Source organism: Ptychodera flava, chromosome 14, assembly GCF_041260155.1.
Source record: "Ptychodera flava strain L36383 chromosome 14, AS_Pfla_20210202, whole genome shotgun sequence".
NCBI lineage: Eukaryota > Metazoa > Hemichordata > Enteropneusta > Ptychoderidae > Ptychodera > Ptychodera flava.
In genome coordinates this window covers 8,888,237-8,909,961 of record NC_091941.1, presented here as the reverse complement: position 1 = coordinate 8,909,961, position 21,725 = coordinate 8,888,237, and the positions used below count along the sequence as shown (strand labels likewise).

The 21,725-nt window shown below is 37.5% G+C and overlaps 1 protein-coding gene across 1 annotated transcript; it reads right to left on the bottom strand.

Moving 5' to 3' along the window:
- Nucleotides 1-1,236: 1,236 nt before the first annotated feature.
- LOC139149225 (uncharacterized) lies at nucleotides 1,237-9,352 on the bottom strand. The gene is made up of 2 exons (XM_070720822.1): nucleotides 6,627-9,352; nucleotides 1,237-2,554 (listed from the first exon to the last, which is right to left on the bottom strand). The coding sequence occupies exons 1-2, from the start codon at nucleotides 8,607-8,609 to the stop codon at nucleotides 2,504-2,506; spliced, it is 2,034 nt and encodes a 677-aa protein (XP_070576923.1). The 5' UTR covers nucleotides 8,610-9,352; the 3' UTR covers nucleotides 1,237-2,503.
- Between the last annotated feature and the right edge of the window lie 12,373 nt (nucleotides 9,353-21,725).

Here is a 21,725-nt window from a genome sequence, read left to right as displayed (position 1 = left end):
TGATCCAAAATTATCACAAGTCAATATCATCAGTTTCCTAAGATTTTCTTTAGGGATGTACCAATATATCTTTGGAGGGGTGGCAAGGATGCAAGAATAAGATTTTTGACGTTCCATTTTATAAAATTTTTTGAGTTTTGCACATTTTCACGCTTATTGTAGCTTACCTTCATACAAATAATGTTTGCAAACAGTAGCATGACTGTTCTAATTTTTAAAGCAATTTTCATACCGCAGTTTGTTTTCATTTTTTGACCATCTCCCCCCAAATATCTGATGGGCCATCCTTTGGATAAGTCATTGACTTTCACAGCTTAATACGAAAAACTTATGACTTGACGAAAAGACAGGCAGAACAAAAGATGATACCCTAAAGAAACATGTACATCTAATTTTGTTGACGTCCATAAGATACATGATTTGCTTTGAATAAAACTCCTGTCTGCTGAGAAAGTGCTTATATTCACTTTTTCAGATGCCACAACAAGTATATTGACTCAACTGGAGAAAGAAAAGAGTGGAACTTTGAAAAGAAATTGCGCATTCTCCCCTGTTATCTATGACTACCAGATAATTTGCAATCAGACTTTGGTGGCCTATTCTTGCAGGTAGAGTAAACATTTAGCAGTTTGAAGGCTACTTTGTTTGACATTTACCATCAATTATCCTGATATGCAAATATCCTGACATTGAATTCTTACCATAACAAAACTTTTCACATAACCACATTCATGCATATAAAGCAATCAAAGTGTATGAATGTGACACCTTTACTTGCATGCAAATTCCAATGGCGTTTTACATTACACCACTCACATACACATACAAACATGCAGATGATGCTAACAAGTTACCTAAATGCTGTTTACTGTCTAGTTTGGTGTGTATCCACTTATTTCCTTCTGAACACTTCAGTAAGTATACAAAAGCTAAGTTGTTAATTACTATCAATGTCCAGACAATTGTTCCTGTATTACCTTTGGTATTTTGATGGCATCCCTGATGTTTGCCCTCTTATCCAGATTCACCCCATTCATTCCAAACAGGTAAACAATCACCACAGATGACAGTGGGTTTGGGTCAAAGCATTGCATTGAGAAAATAATAATACTGCATGCTTTGAATGCAGATGTTTTGGTGTAAAAACAGAATTGAAGGAAATCCTATCCGTTACTTTCTGTTGTGAATCTGAGCAAACCCCTATACTTCCAGAAGTTACACAATAACAGCTGCAAATCATGGGACAAAGGGCAAAAATGTGCTTTATTAATAAGGGGAAAATGTCTGTAACTTTCCATAATATTTATAGTTTTATCAAAAACACAAATTTCCTTATTTTTCTCTCTCATGTATTTTGAAATAGAAGTATTACCCCAGCAAACAATACATGATGTACTGTGTGCAGTGCTATTGTTGACAAATGAATGGAATTCAGATGTTAACGATAACCTTGCACAAAGCACATATACAGCCTGTACTGACAACAAACTGAATACATGATTTGTGTGTGGAACAGGAAACTTTCCTTTACAGACAGAAAAATAACTTTGCATTGGAAAATACAATAATAGTTGTAGTTTGATGTAGCAAAAAGTGCTGAGATTTGTTCTTTACCAATTAAGGCAGTGTATGGTCCAACAACACGAGACATTCACACAGTTTTAGTAACAGTAACATTTTAATACTCACAATGGAGCACAATGACTGGATTACATTCACAACTGAACTGTTTAGACATCTTTACATGTACTGTACAAGGAGTAAAAATGTTTTGGTGCGAACACACATTCAAGTCAATTGACAAAATGAACACTTTTTCTTTTAATGTACAAGAGTGGTATGCAAAATAGATCTAGAGGTTTTTAAAATAAATGGAAAAGAATAATTTCAAAATCTATTTACAGATACATGGCAAGTTCTATGTTTGAAAAAAATGAACAATCTGTTTTCAGTCTCATGTTATATCAGAAACACATGTTGAGTGTGATAGAAATATATATCTCTATGATTAATTGTCTGATATCAATCTGATGCAAAATAATACAAATGTTAGATGTGTTTGAAATAGTACAATGTTGAAAGTCACTAAATTCTGCCAACTCCAAATTTTCAATACAAAAGAACCAAAAAATACAACCTGTCTTCAAGTAAGTAAATGAAGTGTTAGTGATTTGACTGCAATACTTATGGGAATGTCAAAGATGCAGAGAAAATAGCACACAACAATTGTGAAAACTTCAATTTTACTTTATGCGGGTAGAATACAATGATTCTCAGTCTGGCATGATCTTTCAGCATTGTCTTTACCTTGAAATGGCATTCATATGTTCCTAATTTACCGAATTATACCATTCAGCCTTTACATAAATATCACCAATACAGTCCTGCTGTATCACATCTGGAGTAAACTTGAGTTTCATTGTGGTTGTCACACACAGACTTTGAACTGAAAAAACAGTTTCCATGAGGTCACATTCTTATCATTCCATGGTTTGATGATGGTTTAAAATCTCTCACCAGCTGGGTGTTTCTTGACACTAGTTTTTTTGAACACCTACAGGACGAAAATAAATTGTAATTAAAGAGCCAATACTGTCACTGTTGATGAGTTTTTTCCTCTATTATTATATTGTATGTCAAGTGCAAGTTCTTATTCTACTTCCCAAAGCATGTTGACACACGTACTACTAAGCTTGCCAATACAGCATCTTTATGTATAGAATGCATCACTATTGCAGGGCTCCCGCTACCTATTCGCCAATTCGCCAAATGCGAAAGAAAGTTAAAAATGGCTACAAAAATTCCTGTTTAGCTAATGTAGTGGCTATTGAATTCTTAGACCTCCTCAACAGAAAACTACACCTAACAATAAAATGTTGTAAGATGTTGAAACAGTTTACCCTCCTTCCTACAAAGTTGCAATGTATTGAAACAGTTTAATCTACTTTCTACAAAGTTCCAAATTCCCTGGTACGTAAAACAAACACTGTTGCTGTTCGATCTACAATCATGAACGTAAGGTCCATGAATACACTGAGGCCTGCTTTGCAGGCCTGCTTTGCCTCCGTGAGTCCTGGGTCGTCCTTGAGTCTATCAAAAGTTTTACCTACTTTGGTGTATCAAAATTTGGCCTGCAACTACTCAGTTTGATAGTAAAAACCATAATTTCAAAGGAAACTTTCACAAACGGAGCCATAATACAAAAGAAAAGGAGAAAAACTGAGGTTTTCTGAAAGGTCAAGTCTAGGTCATCTCATCATGTGATGTCATGCATGAAGACCCCCTAATTACACAATTATGGTTCACAAGAAACCACCTAGGGTGGTCCAATAGGTGAAAGGTAATTTTGCTGCCTTTGGCATTCAGCTTGACTGACTCCCATTCGGCCTACTTTCAAACTGCTATAACTTATACAAGAAATTATGTGATTCTGAATGATTTTAATATTTTTGTAGATTCTACCAGTTTAATGATCTAGAAGTGAACATCACCAGACATTTCTTGATGATATCAAAATATCAAATGAAAATATATCTGGGCTAAAATGTTATCATAATCATTAAAACAATGAATGCCCTCAAACAGTGAGTAATTTAAATAAACATATATCGTTGTGTCTTGTTTTACAAGAGTTTTGTTTGGCCCAGCCCTTTTTGTCTCAAGAAAAGTACTTATAATACTCAAGATGCTATTTCAGCCTGCTTGATCACAACTATGACATACAAGTAAAACCAGGCCCTTAAATACCACAATAATCGTATCTACATTGCCATTGTGCTATACCATAAATGCTTTCTTCTGCACGGAAAATTGTTTTACTTGTGTGGCTCAAACATTTAGGTTATGGAAGACTGCATAAATTTGCCACATGAGAAGCCTGTAACTTATGACAAGCTATCATACTGTGAATACTAACTGAATGTGGCAGAAGTATTCAATCTGTACCTCTTGTAATATACACTTAACATTGCTACCAGATTTTTAGAATTCAATTGCTACCTAATTTTATTTCTGGTGTTTAAAGTTTACCATCAAAAATGAGAAAGGATTTCTATCCCTGAAATGTCATAAAAACACAGATTATAAATGCAAAATCTAAACATATTTCGTTAGTGTAAAAACCATCATGAACATCATACAAAACATCTTGATTTGTAAAATTAGGGACTCCTGAATGACGAGAAAGCTGTTGCCACACCTGAGATCATAAACTGGCTAAGAGTTACTCAAAATGGCTAAAAGATTTTTGATTTGGCTAATGAGTTGGCTAATCATTTTGGTGACTTCGCGGGAGCCCTGCTATTGTGTACATTGGAATTCCAGTCCCTACCAGAATTCCCCTTTTAACAATAGCAAATATACAGGCTTAGTTGACAAGCTGAATACTGTGTATCTCAATATGCTTCGGGGAGTAGAACAAGAAAGTGTAGTTGACATAACAAACAAAAATGGTGAAAGAATCATTACAGCTACTGGCCCTTGAAAGGTAAGATAATAAAGACAACAAATGATCAAAGAGAACTTCATCTTTGTCACTGAAGGGAATAGAGAAAATATTAAATGCAGCATTAAACGGACGGCTTGTAGGGAGGGACCAGTAGATCTTGTAAGGGGTGTCAATGTTTCCAGTTTTCTGAGATTTGACTCCTTCAGAGTAGGTTTAGAAAGCGCACCCCCCCCAAAAAAAAAAAATTCCACACCATCTTTCATAACAGCGATGTAAATATAATTTTGCAATAGCAGGTTAGTGAGTTGTAAACAATTCTTCAATTTTGCTCTGCACATTTTTGCCCATTATTTCTTCCTAAAGACTGGTAACAGACCTTTACCCATGTATCACCATCGATACTAATTGAAAAGGGGGTTATGAGTAGTTAATGTTATGTGACAATTATGTCAATACTATCTGTCAGGAATGGACAACAATAAAACTAGAAGAAGGAAAAGTGTAAAAAAAATTCAGATGTAAGCTGCCTTGAAAAAAATACAAATTACAGTTACAGTTGACCATAGACTGAAAGATCCGTCTCTCGAGGAACGCTCCCTACGCTCCCCTCCGAAGAGAGCGCCCTCGAACGACGGATCTTCAAGTCTAAGTTGACCACTACCATAGTAAATTTAGTCGAAAGTCTACCAATTTTTTATGAATCTAAATATCAAATTATCTTTTACAGTAAAATTTCTATTTCATTTGATATTTCGTCTGTTAAATGCCAATCAATGGTCAATCAATATGAATGTGTTTTTTAAGTATCGAAATTAAGTAAAATGATGCAGCTGTTTCGAATTTTAATTTCTTATATTTTTAGATGTGTCTATTATAGAGTCAAACGAGAATTGCAACAAAATTTCCTCTCATATATTCAATATTCAGCTCGTATTTTCAAGTGGTTAGAAAGAGAAATGTTTGTAAGTTTAGGACAAAAGCGAGCTTTCCTTCAAACGAAATCTGAATCTTACGATTAGAGATTTATTGCATATCCTGGCCTCATCTGATACCCCTCCATACAACTTGAAGATAGCCTGTATCCTGCGCCTTTTCAATGTGTCTTTCAGCTGTTTACAGCCAAGTCATTTGATAGCAAACATTATTTGATCAATGTGGCGGACGAAAACTATTTACATTGTTGATCTTGTTAATGTGACCGTATCAAACAGTTTCAAATGGAGCTACCGCCTGTGACTTAGAGCCAGTGTTCATGGAAACTAATGTTTGCAAAACATCGTAAAGTTGAACACATATGCTGGTTATACTATCCAGACGTCTTTGGTATGTATGAATGTACGCAGCAAGTATTGAGGCATCAATTGGGACTATCGATTTGTAAGCCGAGTATTCCTACATTGCTAAGCATACGTGGCGTCGCCGATCAGCGGCACCACGGTGCACCGCCGTTATAATGTGTGTATATGTGAAAGGTCAGCTGAGGTCACGTCAGGTTATGTTTACGTCTGACAGTGACACCTGTCTCAGCTCCGTACCATGCGCATTCCCCGGCTACTTGATAAGGTGGAAATGAGTTCAAACAGAAAAAAAAATGTTTCCATGTGTCGTGTTGACAGGCTTTCCAGTTATTTTTCAATGGCATATCGCAATATTTGCAAGTATTCTCAGATATTATGTTAACATTAATTAAAATTCAGAATATCTTTAAGATCATGAGACATGAAAACCAATTACGCAGATCAAGACACTTTGAAATTCTCAATTCTGTATTTCTTTTGTTAAAGGGCAGGTTTTTATTACCGTTACCTGTAAAAAATTAATTAACCAGACTCAACTTTCAAATCAGCGCAAATTTGAAGGACTAACATCGGCTAAAAATGTCAACACCCACTTACGCGAGAACCACGGAACCAGGATCAGAGGAAATCCGCTTTACAACTCTACATTGTTTCACGTAAATTACATGCTGGTTCGTTAACACTATGGATACGGGAATTCCAAACAATTTATTGAATATTTTAGTTTTTAATCTTAGCTTAAACGATATGTAGGTGTTTGTGAATGCCGCCTCTCCTAGCCGCGCCCACAAATCGACTCAAACTCGCCTGTTAACTAAACTATGGAAAGGACGGTATAAAGCCCCGGCGGGGTATAAAACTTAGAATAGAAATAATATTACCTTGCGAAATTGAGATTGCTGCTTTGGTTCCTGGCGGCCAAAATCACCTAGACGTTCCTGAAGTTCTGCTTGGTCCACAGTTTCGTCACCAGCTTTCAGGGATGAAGTCCAACTTTTTAGCCCTACATACCCACGATCTACAGACCCTTGTTCAGTTTCATCCACATTTCTAAACGTAGTAGGTCTGCTGGTTGAATCCCAGGAATCCATGTTCCTATGATGATTTTCATCGTTCCACTCAGATTTCCCGGACGTGTAGTATACTGTGTTGGTCGGACCATCTTTTGATTGTACGTGAGAATCTTCAGCCTCTGTCGGTTGTCTAAATTTGTGCCAGAGAATTTTTGTGTAGTGTGTTGTGGTATGGTTTGATTGTTTTGATTGCCCTGTTCTACCCGGGCCAGTGTTTTTACTTTCACTAAAAACATCTGATACATAATCATCATAAGGATGGTCCGTCGTTTCGTAACTCTCATCTGGTATGTCCAGTTCTTGGTAATTCCTCACAGCGGATTTACGATTCAGTGAAAATTTTCTTGTAAGTTTTGATGCTGAGGCGTTACCCAGCGAACTGTTGCCAGAACTGACGGACATCATTGATTCGTCATCTGTGGAATCGGCTATCTCTTGGTTCGAATGTACAGAACCAATTGGCTGCAGTGCTTGTCGAGTGTTCGTGTTATTCTTTTGCCAAAATTTCCAGTTGTCCGCTGATTTCTCTTGACCCTTTCCGAACTCTGTCGTATGCACATACTGGGGCGGACCTGGAGGTATTTCCCTGTAAGGTTCATAAACTTTATGCTCGCTTTCAGCGTTATTATCGAAGAAAACGTCTTCATCATCAATGTTGTTTAAGTCTGAGTATTTCGAAACTACAGACTTTGCGTTAAAAGAAACCCGCCGGCTCAACTTGGAGATGGAGTTCTGATTTGTTGGCGATTTTGAGTCATCATGCTCATCGAAACTGCTCGATGACAAACTTTTGCGTTGTCCCGAAAGTCCGGATGAGTAATTGGTAACCTTTTTCTTGGTCCATTCTATTGGTCTTTTCATGGATAGAGAGGACGGGACATTTTCTTTTCCGAAATCAGTGACAAGTTCCTCCGTCGTGTTCTTTGACATATCTGGAAACGGTGTATATCGTGCAGCCACTTCCACAGGGTCTGACTCGTCTAAGTCCGAATATCCTCTCACGATACCCTTTTTTTGAAAAGACAATCGGCGACCAACTTTTTTTGCTATGCCATGTTTCTTTGGGACGACAACATCCTCGTCAGCTGCATGGCTTATAGTTTCGCTTGTTTTTCTCTCTCTGTTTTGAATATTGCCGTCGGCAACCAGCAACCTGTCGCTAATGTTTGAATGTTCTTTTATAACCTCTTTGATTTGGGTCAAGTCGCCATCTTGACAGTACGACCGTTCGACCGAATCTTTCTCAGTTGTTGATGATGCTGGGACATTCTCCGACGCAACTTCCGCGTCGACGTCTTCGCCAATTCCACTATCCTGCAAAGTGGTTGTCGCTTTTTCTGACTGATTTTTGGCAGCGGTTGACCTAAATTTTTGTTCGACATTTTGGGTGGTGGCTCCAGTTGGACTTTGAGCAGAGTTTCCGTCTGTTGGCTTGCCATGCCCGGGGCATACGATTGGTTCGAATTTAACAGGAGTAAACGTTTCTTCCTGTGAAAATACTTCTGAGCGAGGTCGAAAACGTTCATGCCCCTTCCGACGCTTGCTTCTGCGAAAACTACGTCGAAGGAACCCCTCTTTTTTCGTGCCAGTGCCCCAAGAAGGGTCAACTTGTCTCTCTTCCTTGTCTCTTGATGTATCGAAAGACGTATGGATATCGCCTGTTGAACCAAGATGGTCATACGTTTTCTTCCCAGAGAAGGCTCGAAATATGCGAAATATACCGCCTTTCTTTTTCGATGACTGACTTTTGTTCCCTTCGACCCTGTCGAAATCTTCAAACTGACTCACCATGATTTGGTCCGTCGTTCCTTGAGCACACACCGGTGGACGATCAGCGTCTACAGCCAGCAGGTAATTTTGGGCAGAAGCCGTACACTAAAACAGTCCGCAGGTGTGATACATACGATGCTTGTTAATTTTCAACCAGAAAAAAGTACTAATAATCGCGTGACGCACACCAAACGTCACCAATAACAATAACACCGAAGTCAGTGAAGTGCTGAACCAAAGCGAGTTACTCGCAGCGAATACCGAATACGCACCGGGTCAACTGACAACAACTGCTGCATACCGAACTAAAAATACCGGACAACGTAAACCGCACACAGCCGCTCCTTTGTTATTTAAATTTTTGTAATTCAATATGCAACATATAGATTTCCTCCTTTTGTAAGTACTGACAAAGAAGTCGAAATACATTGTCTGTGCAACTGTGCTAACGGATTCTTATTGGTTAGTCGGGTGGTACGGTACCAATCACACCAGCAGTGTTTGTTTCAAACCCCGCAGACGTCGGTCATTGTCTACGTTATAGCTATTTTCAAACTCCGTGAGGTCATACATAGATCACATTGCAAAATGGATGCTTAACAGTATACATGATACATGATCCTTCCTCACACTCCAACCTTCCCTAGGTGTGAAAAAACAGCTGACATGCCAGCGGTAAACCGAAGCAGCGAAAGTGGTCTGCATTAGCACCCATGGTTGCACCAGTGCGCACTGCGGTTTCTGTCCTTCACATTCCGTGCTTTACCCAGATGCTTCACGTCACCTTTTTACGGAAGGCCCTAGTTATGATGCAGTAGGCCTAAGCCAAATATTAATGAACCCGCCACTGAGAACAAAAGTTGTCTTTAACTCAAGAAAATATACAAATACGTGACTGGTGGAGATCTGATTCAAGGAAATTTCAAGAAATTCCTAAAACGACTCGAATATGGCTCAGAAATGCCTTGCTCTCAGCTTTAGGGGCGCACTGATTTTGATTTAAGTGCAGTGCATGGAAGGACTGTGATATAAGATACGATAGATGTTATTAAATTTCTGGTTATATATGATTAATTATACACTCTGAACGAGCTGAGAAACCTTACTAAGATTTTATAGAGAGCAAAATGTTAATGTTGTTATTACAATACCGAACACGCAGACTATCTGAATTTGTCAGAAGAGAAAGCATCAACATGGCAGAGTGGCATTGAATAGGAAACAAGTTATAGGGTTATATGGTAATATTACCCGGCCCATAGTTACCAATCAGCGACTCGATGAAATTAAAAAAATGTATAGGGACTGGACTGAAATTACATGGGGAGGCCCAGTGTGTGTTGTTTTTTTTTTTGTTTTTTTTGTTTTTTTTTTTTTTTGTTTTTTTTTGGGGGGGGGGGCTTGCCATTTTTTGCGTAAGCATTTTGAAATATCATGAAATTTCATGCGTGAGGTGATAGCACATGCCGAACGCAGCTCATTGCAAGTTTCGTCCTTTTTCACCATTTTTCTCACTCCTTTTTGTGAGTTTTGCTTTGCACGTCATGTGCAATGTTTGAGTGAGTTTGCTGAGGAAGTTTGGTGTTTATTGCATCGTCGTGTCAATCATTTCCGAGCGTTTTGTTTCAACATGGGTCGTAAGGCTGGTTCCAGACGTCAGCGGTCACCGAAACCTAAGGTTCCTTCGGTCCCCGTAATGTCAGTAGGTCAACAAGACGTGGCTAATTCAGTAATATCTCCGACGACTAGCAGCGCTACAAAAAGCCAAGAAAGTGTAATGAAAAATCAAGATTTAAAGGTAAAATTCAAGATTTTTAGTTCGAAACTGCAAGGTTTGAAGGAGCTGGATGTCATTCATGCATGCAAACAGGTGGTCGGAAGGAATGGACTTATTGGTGTGCAATACATTCCTAAGTCAAGACAATGGATTATCTACACCAGCGACGCAAAAAGCAGAGACAAATTACTCGTTGAAGGTATAGACATTGGAGGCCTACATGTGTTACTGAGCATTTTTTCTACGCCACAGGAGAATAAAATTAGAGTTTCAATTCACGATGTACCTATGCATGTAACGAACGCCACGGTAGCATCCCTTCTTGAGCGTTACTGTGTGCAAATGGAGCCCATGATCCGCTGTACTGTGACTGATCCACTCGATGGGTCCAAGTATTATAATGGAAATAGATTCTGTTATGTTTCATCGTTGAAGGCTCCGATACCAAGTTTTTTAGAGCTTACAACAGCAGCTGAAAATGGTGTAAAGACCTCGTATCCCATCAGAGTGTTCCATAATGGACAACCATTGCAATGTCATATTTGTAAAGAAAATGACCACACTGCCAGCGACTGCCAAAAACGTCCACCATTAACGTGTTATAACTGCAAACAAATAGGGCATCGAAGTCAAGACTGTTTGGAAGGAAAACGGTGCTACAAGTGTAAAAAAACAGGGCATTTAGCTGCTAAATGTCAAGATGTAACACTTGAGACAGAAGTTGTAAATGACTTCATCGAAACCTACTCAGAGCGTGTAAAAGCCGCAGAGCGTGTAATTGACATGGCGTTGGATGATATCAGACGTTCAAGTATAACGACGACAGCAATGGTACATTCCAAACCTACAGGACTAAGTAATTCTCCCAGTGGCAGTCAGTTACACAACACACCGAACATAAGTGAACATGTTTCTCCAACAGAAAGTTGCACATCCCCAACGAGTAGCCATGGTAAGAAAAATCGTGGTATCGTCAGATTTTTTACAAGATTGGGGTCAAGAAAGAAGAAAGACCGATCTCCACCAACACCCATCGAAAATCTTCAAAAGAAGAGAAAAGACTTCGTAACAACACCATCGACATGCAGCAACGTCTCAGAACATTCAATTCGTTCACCAGAAGATCAGAGAGAGAAGACTGGAGATGTCGTTAGACCTGTACACTCAGTGTAACGATCGTTTCATGCTATTATGACATACAAAATTATTTCAATCAATGTAAGAGGTCTTCGTGATAAAGTAAAACGAAGAGTTATTTCAATACTTGCCACAAAAAAGGTTATCATATTATTTGTCTTCAGGAAACATACAGCAAAAGTGAGGATGAAATGTTTTGGAAAAACGAGTGGGGTGGGAATATTCTTTTTAATCATGGTACTGTACATAGTTGTGGAGTCACAGTCTTATTTTCCAACAAATTACAATATGTAATTGAAACTGTCCGAAAGGACGATGCAGGAAGATTGATTATTGTTAAATTCAGCGTGGAAGGATGTAGCTTTTGCATTTGTAATGTTTATGCACCGAACAGTAATGTGGCAAAATGTTCCTTTTTTAGGTATATTCATCGCATTCTCAGTTCAGAATTTGTAAATGAAAGTATTATTTTATGCGGTGATTTCAACCTAACCTTAAACCCCGTGATTGACAAATTCCCTTTTGTAACTGAAACAGATAGAGACACGTGTACTACTTCTAGGCTAGCCTTACAGAAAATTATTAGTCATTTCAATCTGTGTGATATTTGGAGACACTTACATCCAAATAACAGGGAGTATACATGGAGGAGAAGAGCGCCATTAGTACAGTGTAGATTGGATTTTTTCCTTATTTCGCCTGATATAAAGAAAGCCTCAAGTTTGTGTGAGATTTACTCTGCATATAGAACCGACCATATGGCTGTTGAATTGAGTTTTAAATTTTGTAGGCACGAAAAAGGGCCAGGGTATTGGAAATTCAACAATAGCCTGTTGCAAGATACTGTGTTTTTGAATAACTTAGTTATTGCTATCGAAAATTTTTGTTGTACTTATGAGCATTTAGAGTGTCACCAAACAAAATGGGAGCTATGTAAAAAAATGTTAAAGCAGTACACAATTGCATATAGTTGTAAAAAGAGTAGAAAACAGCGGAGTAAGAAACAAGACCTTGAGGAGCTGCTTGTGAAAAGAGAGAAGTGTCTTTGTGTCGAACCATCAATGGAAAATTTCGCTCTTTACCAAGAAACCCAAGCTGATTTAAACGAGATATTGCTGAAGGAAGCAGAAGGAGCTCAAGTCAGAGCAAGATCACGCTGGGTTGAAAAAGGTGAAAAAAGTACAAAATATTTTCTTGGTTTAGAAAAGAGGAACTATATGAAAAAGAATATTGTAAAATTGAAAACAAGAGATGAGAGAGTTGTTACTGACCTTAGTAGCATTTTGAGTGAACAGGTGAATTTTTACAAAGATTTGTATGCTGAAAAATTGCAGTCGATGAGCTTCAGAGATTTTACAAAAGATATGAGGTGCCACGACTGAATAGAGTGCAAAGAGAAAGTTGCGAAGGTAAAATTACAGATGAGGAATGTATAAATGTATTACGTAACATGAAGTCTAATAAGTCACCTGGCTATGACGGCTTGACTGTCGAATTCTACAGAAAGTGTTGGCCATTATTGGGCAAACTTATTGTGAATTCCTTCAACGATGCATATCATAACGGGCACTTGTCAAGTTCACAACAGAGAGCAATTTTGACTCTTTTACACAAAAAGAATGAATTAGAACTCTTAAAGAATTGGCGTCCTATTTCACTTCTATGCGTAGATTATAAACTTTTAGCACATGTTTTGTCAAAGAGAATGTCAAACGTTATCTCAAACATCGTTAACACAGATCAAGTTGGATACATTAGAGGAAGATATGTTGGTGAGGTAGTAAGACTAATACAAGACATGTACCACTATACTGATAAGTTCAACATTCCAGGTGCCGTTTTATTTATAGACTTTGAAAAAGCTTTCGACTCTGTAAACTGGAATTTTATGTTTGACACATTGCATTTCTTTGGCTTTGGACCCGAATTTATAAAATGGATTGAAGTTATTTATTGTAACGTTAAAAGCTGTGTCATAAGCAACGGTTGGATGACGAACTTTTTCTCTTTGAATAGAGGGGTTCGTCAAGGGTGCCCACTTAGCGCTTTGCTGTTTATTTTGTGTGTTGAGGTTTTAGCATGTAAAATTCGTCAATGTCATGAAATTGAGGGTTTACCTCTTCCATGTGGTGATCTTATCAGGAATGTTTTAAAAATAGCACAGCTTGCAGATGACACTACTATTTTTGTACATAATGAGCAGTCTGTGATAAAAGTAATTGACATTATGCATGATTTTGAAAAAGTTGCAGGGTTAAAAATGAATATAGAAAAAACAGAAGCAGTATGGCTTGGTAGTAAAAAACATTGTAATAGGGATATTGCAGGTGTGAAGTGGACTAATAAACCAGTTAAGGCTCTTGGTGTATGGTTCGGGTACGATGAAAAGAAATGTGAAAGATTAAATTGGGAGTCAAAAATTGTAAAATTTGAAAATACTTTAAATTCATGGGGAAAGAGACATTGTAAACTCACTAGGTTTATCGAAGCTGATGTATCTAGCGTCAATGATTGTTGTACCAAATTACATTGTGCAAGCAGTGGATAAATTGATTTATGGCTTTGTTACAAAAGGGATCGGCAGATTAAAAAGGAAAGTGTTGGCCTCCCCAATTGTTTTCGGAGGCTGTAATATGCCAATTTTCAGTTTGAAAGTGAAATCCCTCCATTTTATGTGGATTCCCCGTTTACTAAACAGCGTAGAAGCATGCTGGAAAAATTTTCCTGTGTATCTCTTTGAGCCTTCTGCACAACATTCTGTTTTAAGAGATGTGATTTCAAATAAGATTATGAAAAATGTTTTTGATCACAAACTGCCGAAGTTTTATCAAAGTGTGTTGAAATCATGGAATGGTATTAAGCCTCATGATGGAGATCAAAGTCAAACACGTAATATCATGTGGAACCTTAAATATAGTCTTTTTCTCACATGTAGACGTAGCCTAGAATACATTACTTTGGATGAAAAGAAAAAACCTCTTAAGGATTTAAAAACTAAGTGTATTTATAAAGCTTTGCTAGCTGATTTCATGCAGCCAGCCTGTATGTTAACATGGCAAAATGAGTTACGAATTACTGTTAATTGGAATAGTGTTTGGGAATTAGCTCACAAAGTGACAGAAGAGAATAAATTAAGAGCTTTTCACTGGAAATTTTTACACAAAACCTGTATTAACAATGTAAAGCTGTATAAATGGAATAAGCGCCAAAATGCCCTTTGTGAGTATTGTAATGTTATGGACACTTTCAAACATCGGTATTTTGATTGCATTGTTGCCAGAAAAATCTGGAAAGTGGCAGAACAGATTATCAATGCTTTGTATCAACAACATATTTTTCTTTCTTGGGAAACTATCATCGAAGGTGTATATTCCAATATAGATGCAAATAAGAGAATTAATTTAATTGTTTTGATAGCAAAATGGTCAATTCACAAAAGTCGATGTTTAAGTCTTTGTGATGCAAATATTGAAATGTTATATAGACAAGAACTGAGAATTCGTAGTATTCTTTTCTAACGGCTGATTTTCCTTTTGCTTATGTAAAGTTTTGCTTTTCCTCTTCAAGTGTGAATTTGAATAAAGAATTTTGATTATAAAAAGAAAAAAAAAAAATATCATGAAATTTCACGTATACCTTTAGGGGAGAGTCACCACTTTTAAGCAACAATATGCGGACAAGATGTGGGCAGTATAGTGCTTCATCCAAAAATATCAAATCATAATACATGTGAGTTTATTGGGCTAACAATTAACAATTTTTCCCTACAAAACAAGGTATATCTGTTATTAACATAAGCTTATGTTTGGTAATTTATGTTACTGTAGGCTGTACTTTGCTTAAAGTTGGGGCTAAAAAGTGTATGTGTGTATAAGAAATTTGATTTCTGGATTTCGACGAAAAAATGTTGACATGCTGGTCTATAAGAAAACTATGAATAATCTTTTCCAATACAAAACTATCTATCTATCTATCTATCTATCTATCTATCTATCTATCTATCTATAGAGATAGACGGACAGAGAGACACAGATAGACAGACAGACAGAGAACGAGACAGACAGAGACAGACAGACGGAGAGCACATTGATTTTGCTTTCTGAAAACACGGAACTATAGTCTTTTTTTAGGAGGCAGAAAAATAGAGATAAACTTCTGTTGCTGTTGTTTGCGGAGAGCACGTTGATTTTGCTTTCTGAAAACACGGAACTATAGTCTTTTTTTAGGAGGCAGAAAAATAGAGATAAACTTCTGTTGCTGTTGTTTGCGTCGTGTTAAGTTTTGTTGTTTGCTGTATTGTTATTGTCACGAGTACTTCCTCCACTGACGTTGCCTGTTTGGAAATATCGTGATAATTTGTGCCTATACTTCTCAATCACAAGCCTTGCTCGGTTGCACTTCCTGTATTATTACTAGATTGGCATGGATGGATAGAAGGATGCACGCATTCACTACTTTCTGTACTTTATATCTATCTATCTGTCTATCTAACGATATGTCTATAAATTTATGCGTAGTATAAGTATCAATTACGAGGCATGAGAGCGTAAGGAATGGATGCAATTGGGTGTTACGTAAAATACAGTCCCTCTATCCACAGAGGGACTGTGCGTAAAACAATACTGTTCTGGCTGGCCTCGATCATCGAAACGACAACAGTATGGATTTAAGAAGTTTATGACAACAAAACAACAAATTTGTTCAGTACGTTCAAGGAAAACACAAATGATGTGTAAGTTCCCTATTTCTGGCCATAGCAATGAAGCAGACTGTGAACATATTAACATCACAATCAATTCTATATCAGTGACGCGGTAAAAAACATCGACTTCATCGGTCTATTTTCGATTTGACCAGTAGACTGCACGTTGATGGAAAACCAAAATTATGAAATATCCTGCCAATGTAGGATGTGGAAAGTGATGGGGGAAATCCGTGCCATTATCTTTCCCGTGCACTCATAGTGTACAGAGGAACAAGAGGAACAGAGGAACAAGCAATTAAAGTTCCTGCTGCAGGATGCACATGTAAGCTTAGAGCCCTAAATCTCGTAATAAACAGGCGAGATTTCTCGAGAGTTGGCATCCTTTCCGATGTTTGCTGGTATAACTATTCACATCAATGTAGAAGCTATGTATGGATGGATGCATGCATGCATATATGTATGTTAAAGTATACAAATGTCCTCGTGGGAAATTACAGTGCTCGATGCTAAAAGCAGATCGTTATAAATAATAACATAACTTCAAGTACAAAGTAATATCTGATGCCGCTCGCAAGCTTCAGACTAACATTTATTAACTCTCATATTTTATATCGTTGGGACGTACCATTATATAATAGTCTAAGATGGAGTCGAAATTTATACTTGTTTTGACAGCGACAGTTTCAAGCCAACTCAGTAACTAACTCGAAACAGACTGTACTATTTTATATTTGAAGTAATTATTTGTGTTTATATATATATATATATATATATATATATATATAACACAAATTACCTTAAGTACACAGTAATAATATCCGTTAAGGCCCTTTCACACCTTGACGGTTTAGCTAGCGTATGTCAACGTATGAAAAAATTGCGAATACGTTATGGGTAAGTTAAGAGCTGGTATACGTCGTAGGACGTCATTGTACGGCGAGGTCGTCGAAAAGTTTTGTGCATGCTCAAACTTTTCTACGTATGTCAGCGTATGGCTTATACGTCCCTCACCCGCGGGCCATAAGTTTAGGTAGGTTATGCGTTCGTGGACACACGTTCACACACGTTACTTGTAAGTTACTTACAAGTCGAAATGCGTCAAGATAATTGTCAACCGTACCCAATACGTATTTTTAACCTGTGAGTATGAATAACGTCTATGTATATGCCAAAAATTAAAAAAAAAATACATCGTGGTTCAGCGTACGGGCCCTGTCACACCTTGACGATTTAGCCAGTATATTCCGACGTATCTAAAACGCTGGCATACGCTGAACTACGATGTATTTTTCAATGCATGCACAAAACTTTTCGACGACTTCGCCGTACAACCACGTACTACGACGTATACCAGTGTGCTTCAGCGTGCTCAAGCTTAAAACTTACCAATAACGTATTCGACGTTCGCCCAGCGTATTCGCTGAATTTTTCATACGTTGGCATACGCTAGCTAAATCGTCAAGGTGTGACGGGGCCTTAAGGTTCCAAGACAAGAAATTGACAATATATATATATATATATATATATATATATATATATATATATATATATATATATATATATATTATATATATCTTAACATTATGTATATATATATATATATATATAATAGATAGATTAGCTATGTACATGTATTGTTGTGTAGTAACATGGGCTATGTTGACAAGCTGAAAAACAAGGTATTTCTTTTTCTTCGTGGTTTCAAATGTTTCGCGAGAGACCGCCTACAAACAGAAGTGAAACACTGGAAATACCATAAAATTACAGCTGATGGATCGATAGATAAATATATTTCAAAAGGAACGACGTCGACAAAGCTTAATGTAAAGAACAGCAGAGAAATAGGACATGACAATGAATCAAGTGATGAGATTGGGATGATGCTCCTTCTTGTTTTCAATCCTCGTTTTCGGGTTTGGTAACTTTCCAGAGATGTTTAAATATAAGAAAATATGTTGGCAACATAACAACAGTACAGACTGTAGAGGGCACTCAGTTGTAGGATACTGCCATGAAGGAGAAATCATTCTGGAAAATTTCTATAATTTTAATTTAAAAAGAAGTTTTTGGATGTGATACCAATACAGGGAGAAGACAGACTGTTGGGTTTTAAAAATTAACAATATGTTGGACTATTTCAAAACTTATTTGGTTTGATGGGAAAGTCAAAGTGTGTCATAGTACCATAGTATGTTTTCCGTGAACGTATCATTATAACATGTATGATACGATGTTATTGTTTTGATCTAGACTATAAATTACATGTCCTAAGCACAAGAATCGTAAACCTTTGTGATTTTGAACTACATAAATGTGTTTTGATTATTGAACTTGTGAAAAATGAGTTGCAACTCGTGACGTATTCAGTGACGCAATCAAAGACCGTAGAGGCATGTTAGCCCCTACTTTATGACCGCCATTTCTTCGCTAGGTGACTTCGGGCCTGAGATGACTTGGTTACGTGCGTTGCGGGTTCGAATCTGATAGGGATTTTAACTGCCTTTGATGATGAACGGTAAGCGGTATAGACTCTCTCACAGCCCCTCGTGAACTACGCAGCTCTTTCATCAACCATATAGCGATGCGCCCTCAACGGTCTTTCTAGCATTCGAGGAGTGTGGTCGGAGGCACGGGTGCCAAATCGAAGAAGTAGGGTCTATGCTGAACAGTAGCGGGCCTCGCCGGCTTGGCCAGCTCGCTGCTCAGCGTTTGTAACTTTTTCAATTCAGTTGTGAAATTTTCAAACTGTGATAATTATAGGGATATTCCGTACTCTTGTCACTTGGTTTCAAGTTGTTGGAATTGAATAGTATTCAGGAGACAGTAAAAGATAAGCAGGCTAGGAAGGGATTGAAAAAAAAAATTGCTAAGAGATACTAATTACTTAGTGCAAACATACAGCTGAAGGCATACATACACTTCAGTGTTGAAACTACCGAGAGGAAAGGTATCAACTTTGATAAGCAAACGAATGCCTGGCGTCGGAACAAACTATTTCGTTTCCACATACTACAGACGAGTGCGCAAAAGTTACTGATGCAAGATGAGCCGGTCGTGTCTGCCGGCTAAGTGAATAATTTTATAAGTTAAGATGTAATTAAGAAGAGGATAGTGTTCATCGTCTCAGAAGCTCCACGACAATTTGTTGGCTGACACTCATTGTTTCATTAATTTTTTTCCAAATAGCCAATCAGTAACTTAATAGCCCTAATTTAAAACTCCTTTAGTTAAATAATGATAATCTACAATCAGATATAACCTTCCGAGGCACAGCTCATTACCAGGTGAGTTACAGAATGACTAAGATGCTTTAATTAAGCACAGCGATCTTTTGTCATCAATTCCATTACCATTTTAGAGAGCCCTCATTATTTACGGCTCGGGGAGATTACATTAGAAACTCCGAAACATGGAGTACCTCCCCATGCTAATGCACTAATAATGGTATCTGTTGAGAGCATTCCTCCATGACTCAGCTCTTCTTCCACCTCTGGTCACTTCTTCCTCTCAACATTTTGAGCGACCCCCTTGTAGCTTTCAAAATTTTTTAAGTGACCCTCTCCGACCTAACTCCGTAAGTAATGACGATTCCCTTATTTCCAGTCGTTCTTGACGCTCTAGTCATCCAAATCAACCGTAATACACACCTATAAGTTTAAATGAACGGATGTGGTCCGCTATCACAACCGGGGTATTGCCTGTAAATTTAGAAGGGGAGACGGCAGACCCTGTTTACCTTAAAACAAATGGGAAGAAACGAGTTCCCAATATTGCAATGCAAGAAATACTCCATATCGAAGGTACCAATACAAGACGGATATAATATTTGAAAAGCATGTAAGGAAATAATGTGCAAGCCTAAAACTGTGAACAAGCTACATTTCTCGTCGGCCTATTAAGTGTAGAATACTAAGGGCAGATTCGATTAAATTAGTTGCAGGTATAGGGGAGGGGTCATATAAATTTTCATCATGGGAAACGAGCAAGTGGAGAGACTATTCATTTTTTAGCAGAACTACATGAAATATTTTCCGACTCAACGCAATTCTACAATTGCAACGCTCTAAGATTTCAACATTTCATTGTACATTGGGATTAAATTCTTCACTTCTGCTGATAAGTTTAGCAAACTATTTAAAACGACAAACCTGGATGAAAAGGGTAAGAATGAATCAGAAGCTTGGCAATATTTGTTGATTGTTGTTTATATATAGGGAAAGAGCATTTAGTGATTGTAAGTCTTGCGCTTCCAAAATATTCACAATAAATCACCAATTTCTCTTAATCGTACTTGGGCGAGTGCACATCGTAAAAAATCCATTCGACACGATGATCGTTTGGAATATACGTGAATACAGAATGCCCTGACTCGACTCTGTATACTGTAAGTGCACCATGTAGACCCACTGTAAGAAGATACAACATTAATTTTATTCAACTCGGCACGTTTTAATATTCGTTTGTGAACATTTTCTTCGTGATCAAATATTTCGCCGTTGCCATCATCTTCTTCATCACCACCCCTACCATCAGTGTCGTTGCTGCCGCCGATGTGAAATAGGATCAAAATGTAAACAAAGCCTATATATTTATACATTAAGCAGCTTTCGCAAAAATGACAAATGGCTAGAACAACAGGAAAACATAGAACATACTGTACATGAATCGCCACGCGTAACTCTACAAAGATGTCGACTCTCAAATTTTGTCGTTTTAATGGCCTAAAAACAATGCCAAAATTGTATTAGGTGAAAATGACTACTTCTAATTGACTTAAAAAATCTCCATTTCGAATTCACTTCTATCAAACCAAATTCATCTATGGACGTATAGAAACCAGTCTGATCATTATGAGCTGAACTCATTAAAGTCGTCACAGCAATAACTTGCTGTCAGCTTTCGTCCAACCAGAAGGCCTGTGGGGAATAAAATTTGTAGAGATGTAGATACACTCATTTCAGCACGGAAACATGAACTTAAACGCTCTTGCCGTACAATCAAACTACAAATTTGGATGATCATAGAGTATGAAAGTTGGTACTAGTACGATGCCTTGTTATAAATTGAAGTCTAGTTTTAGTGTTTTAAATTCGTGAAACAATGTTAAATTCATCCCTTTTTGCTCTCCATGTTTCTTTGAAAACATAGATGAAGTGAACAACATTGTTACTGCCGGACAGGTAAGCCAATGTGCAAAAAAAGATCTATTTATACCCCAAAGTGTAGGGACTTGACTTAAAACAAACCTTAAAAATGTTGCCAGCAAAATTGGATCTACAGTCTTTGTCCTCTCGCTAGGTATAATAATGCGTACAATCTCACTGCCAAAAATACCAACTAGTACAGTCACAACGGCACCGTAGAAGCCGTACATCAAATAAGATACCTTAAAATGATAAAAGAAAGCCAACAAGTTTTAGTTTCTGGAGCCTGCATGATTACATTAAAATAGACGGTATTGATGATGATTAATCAGTGATTTATTCTATCCATCATTCAACAGGCGGATACCCGATAG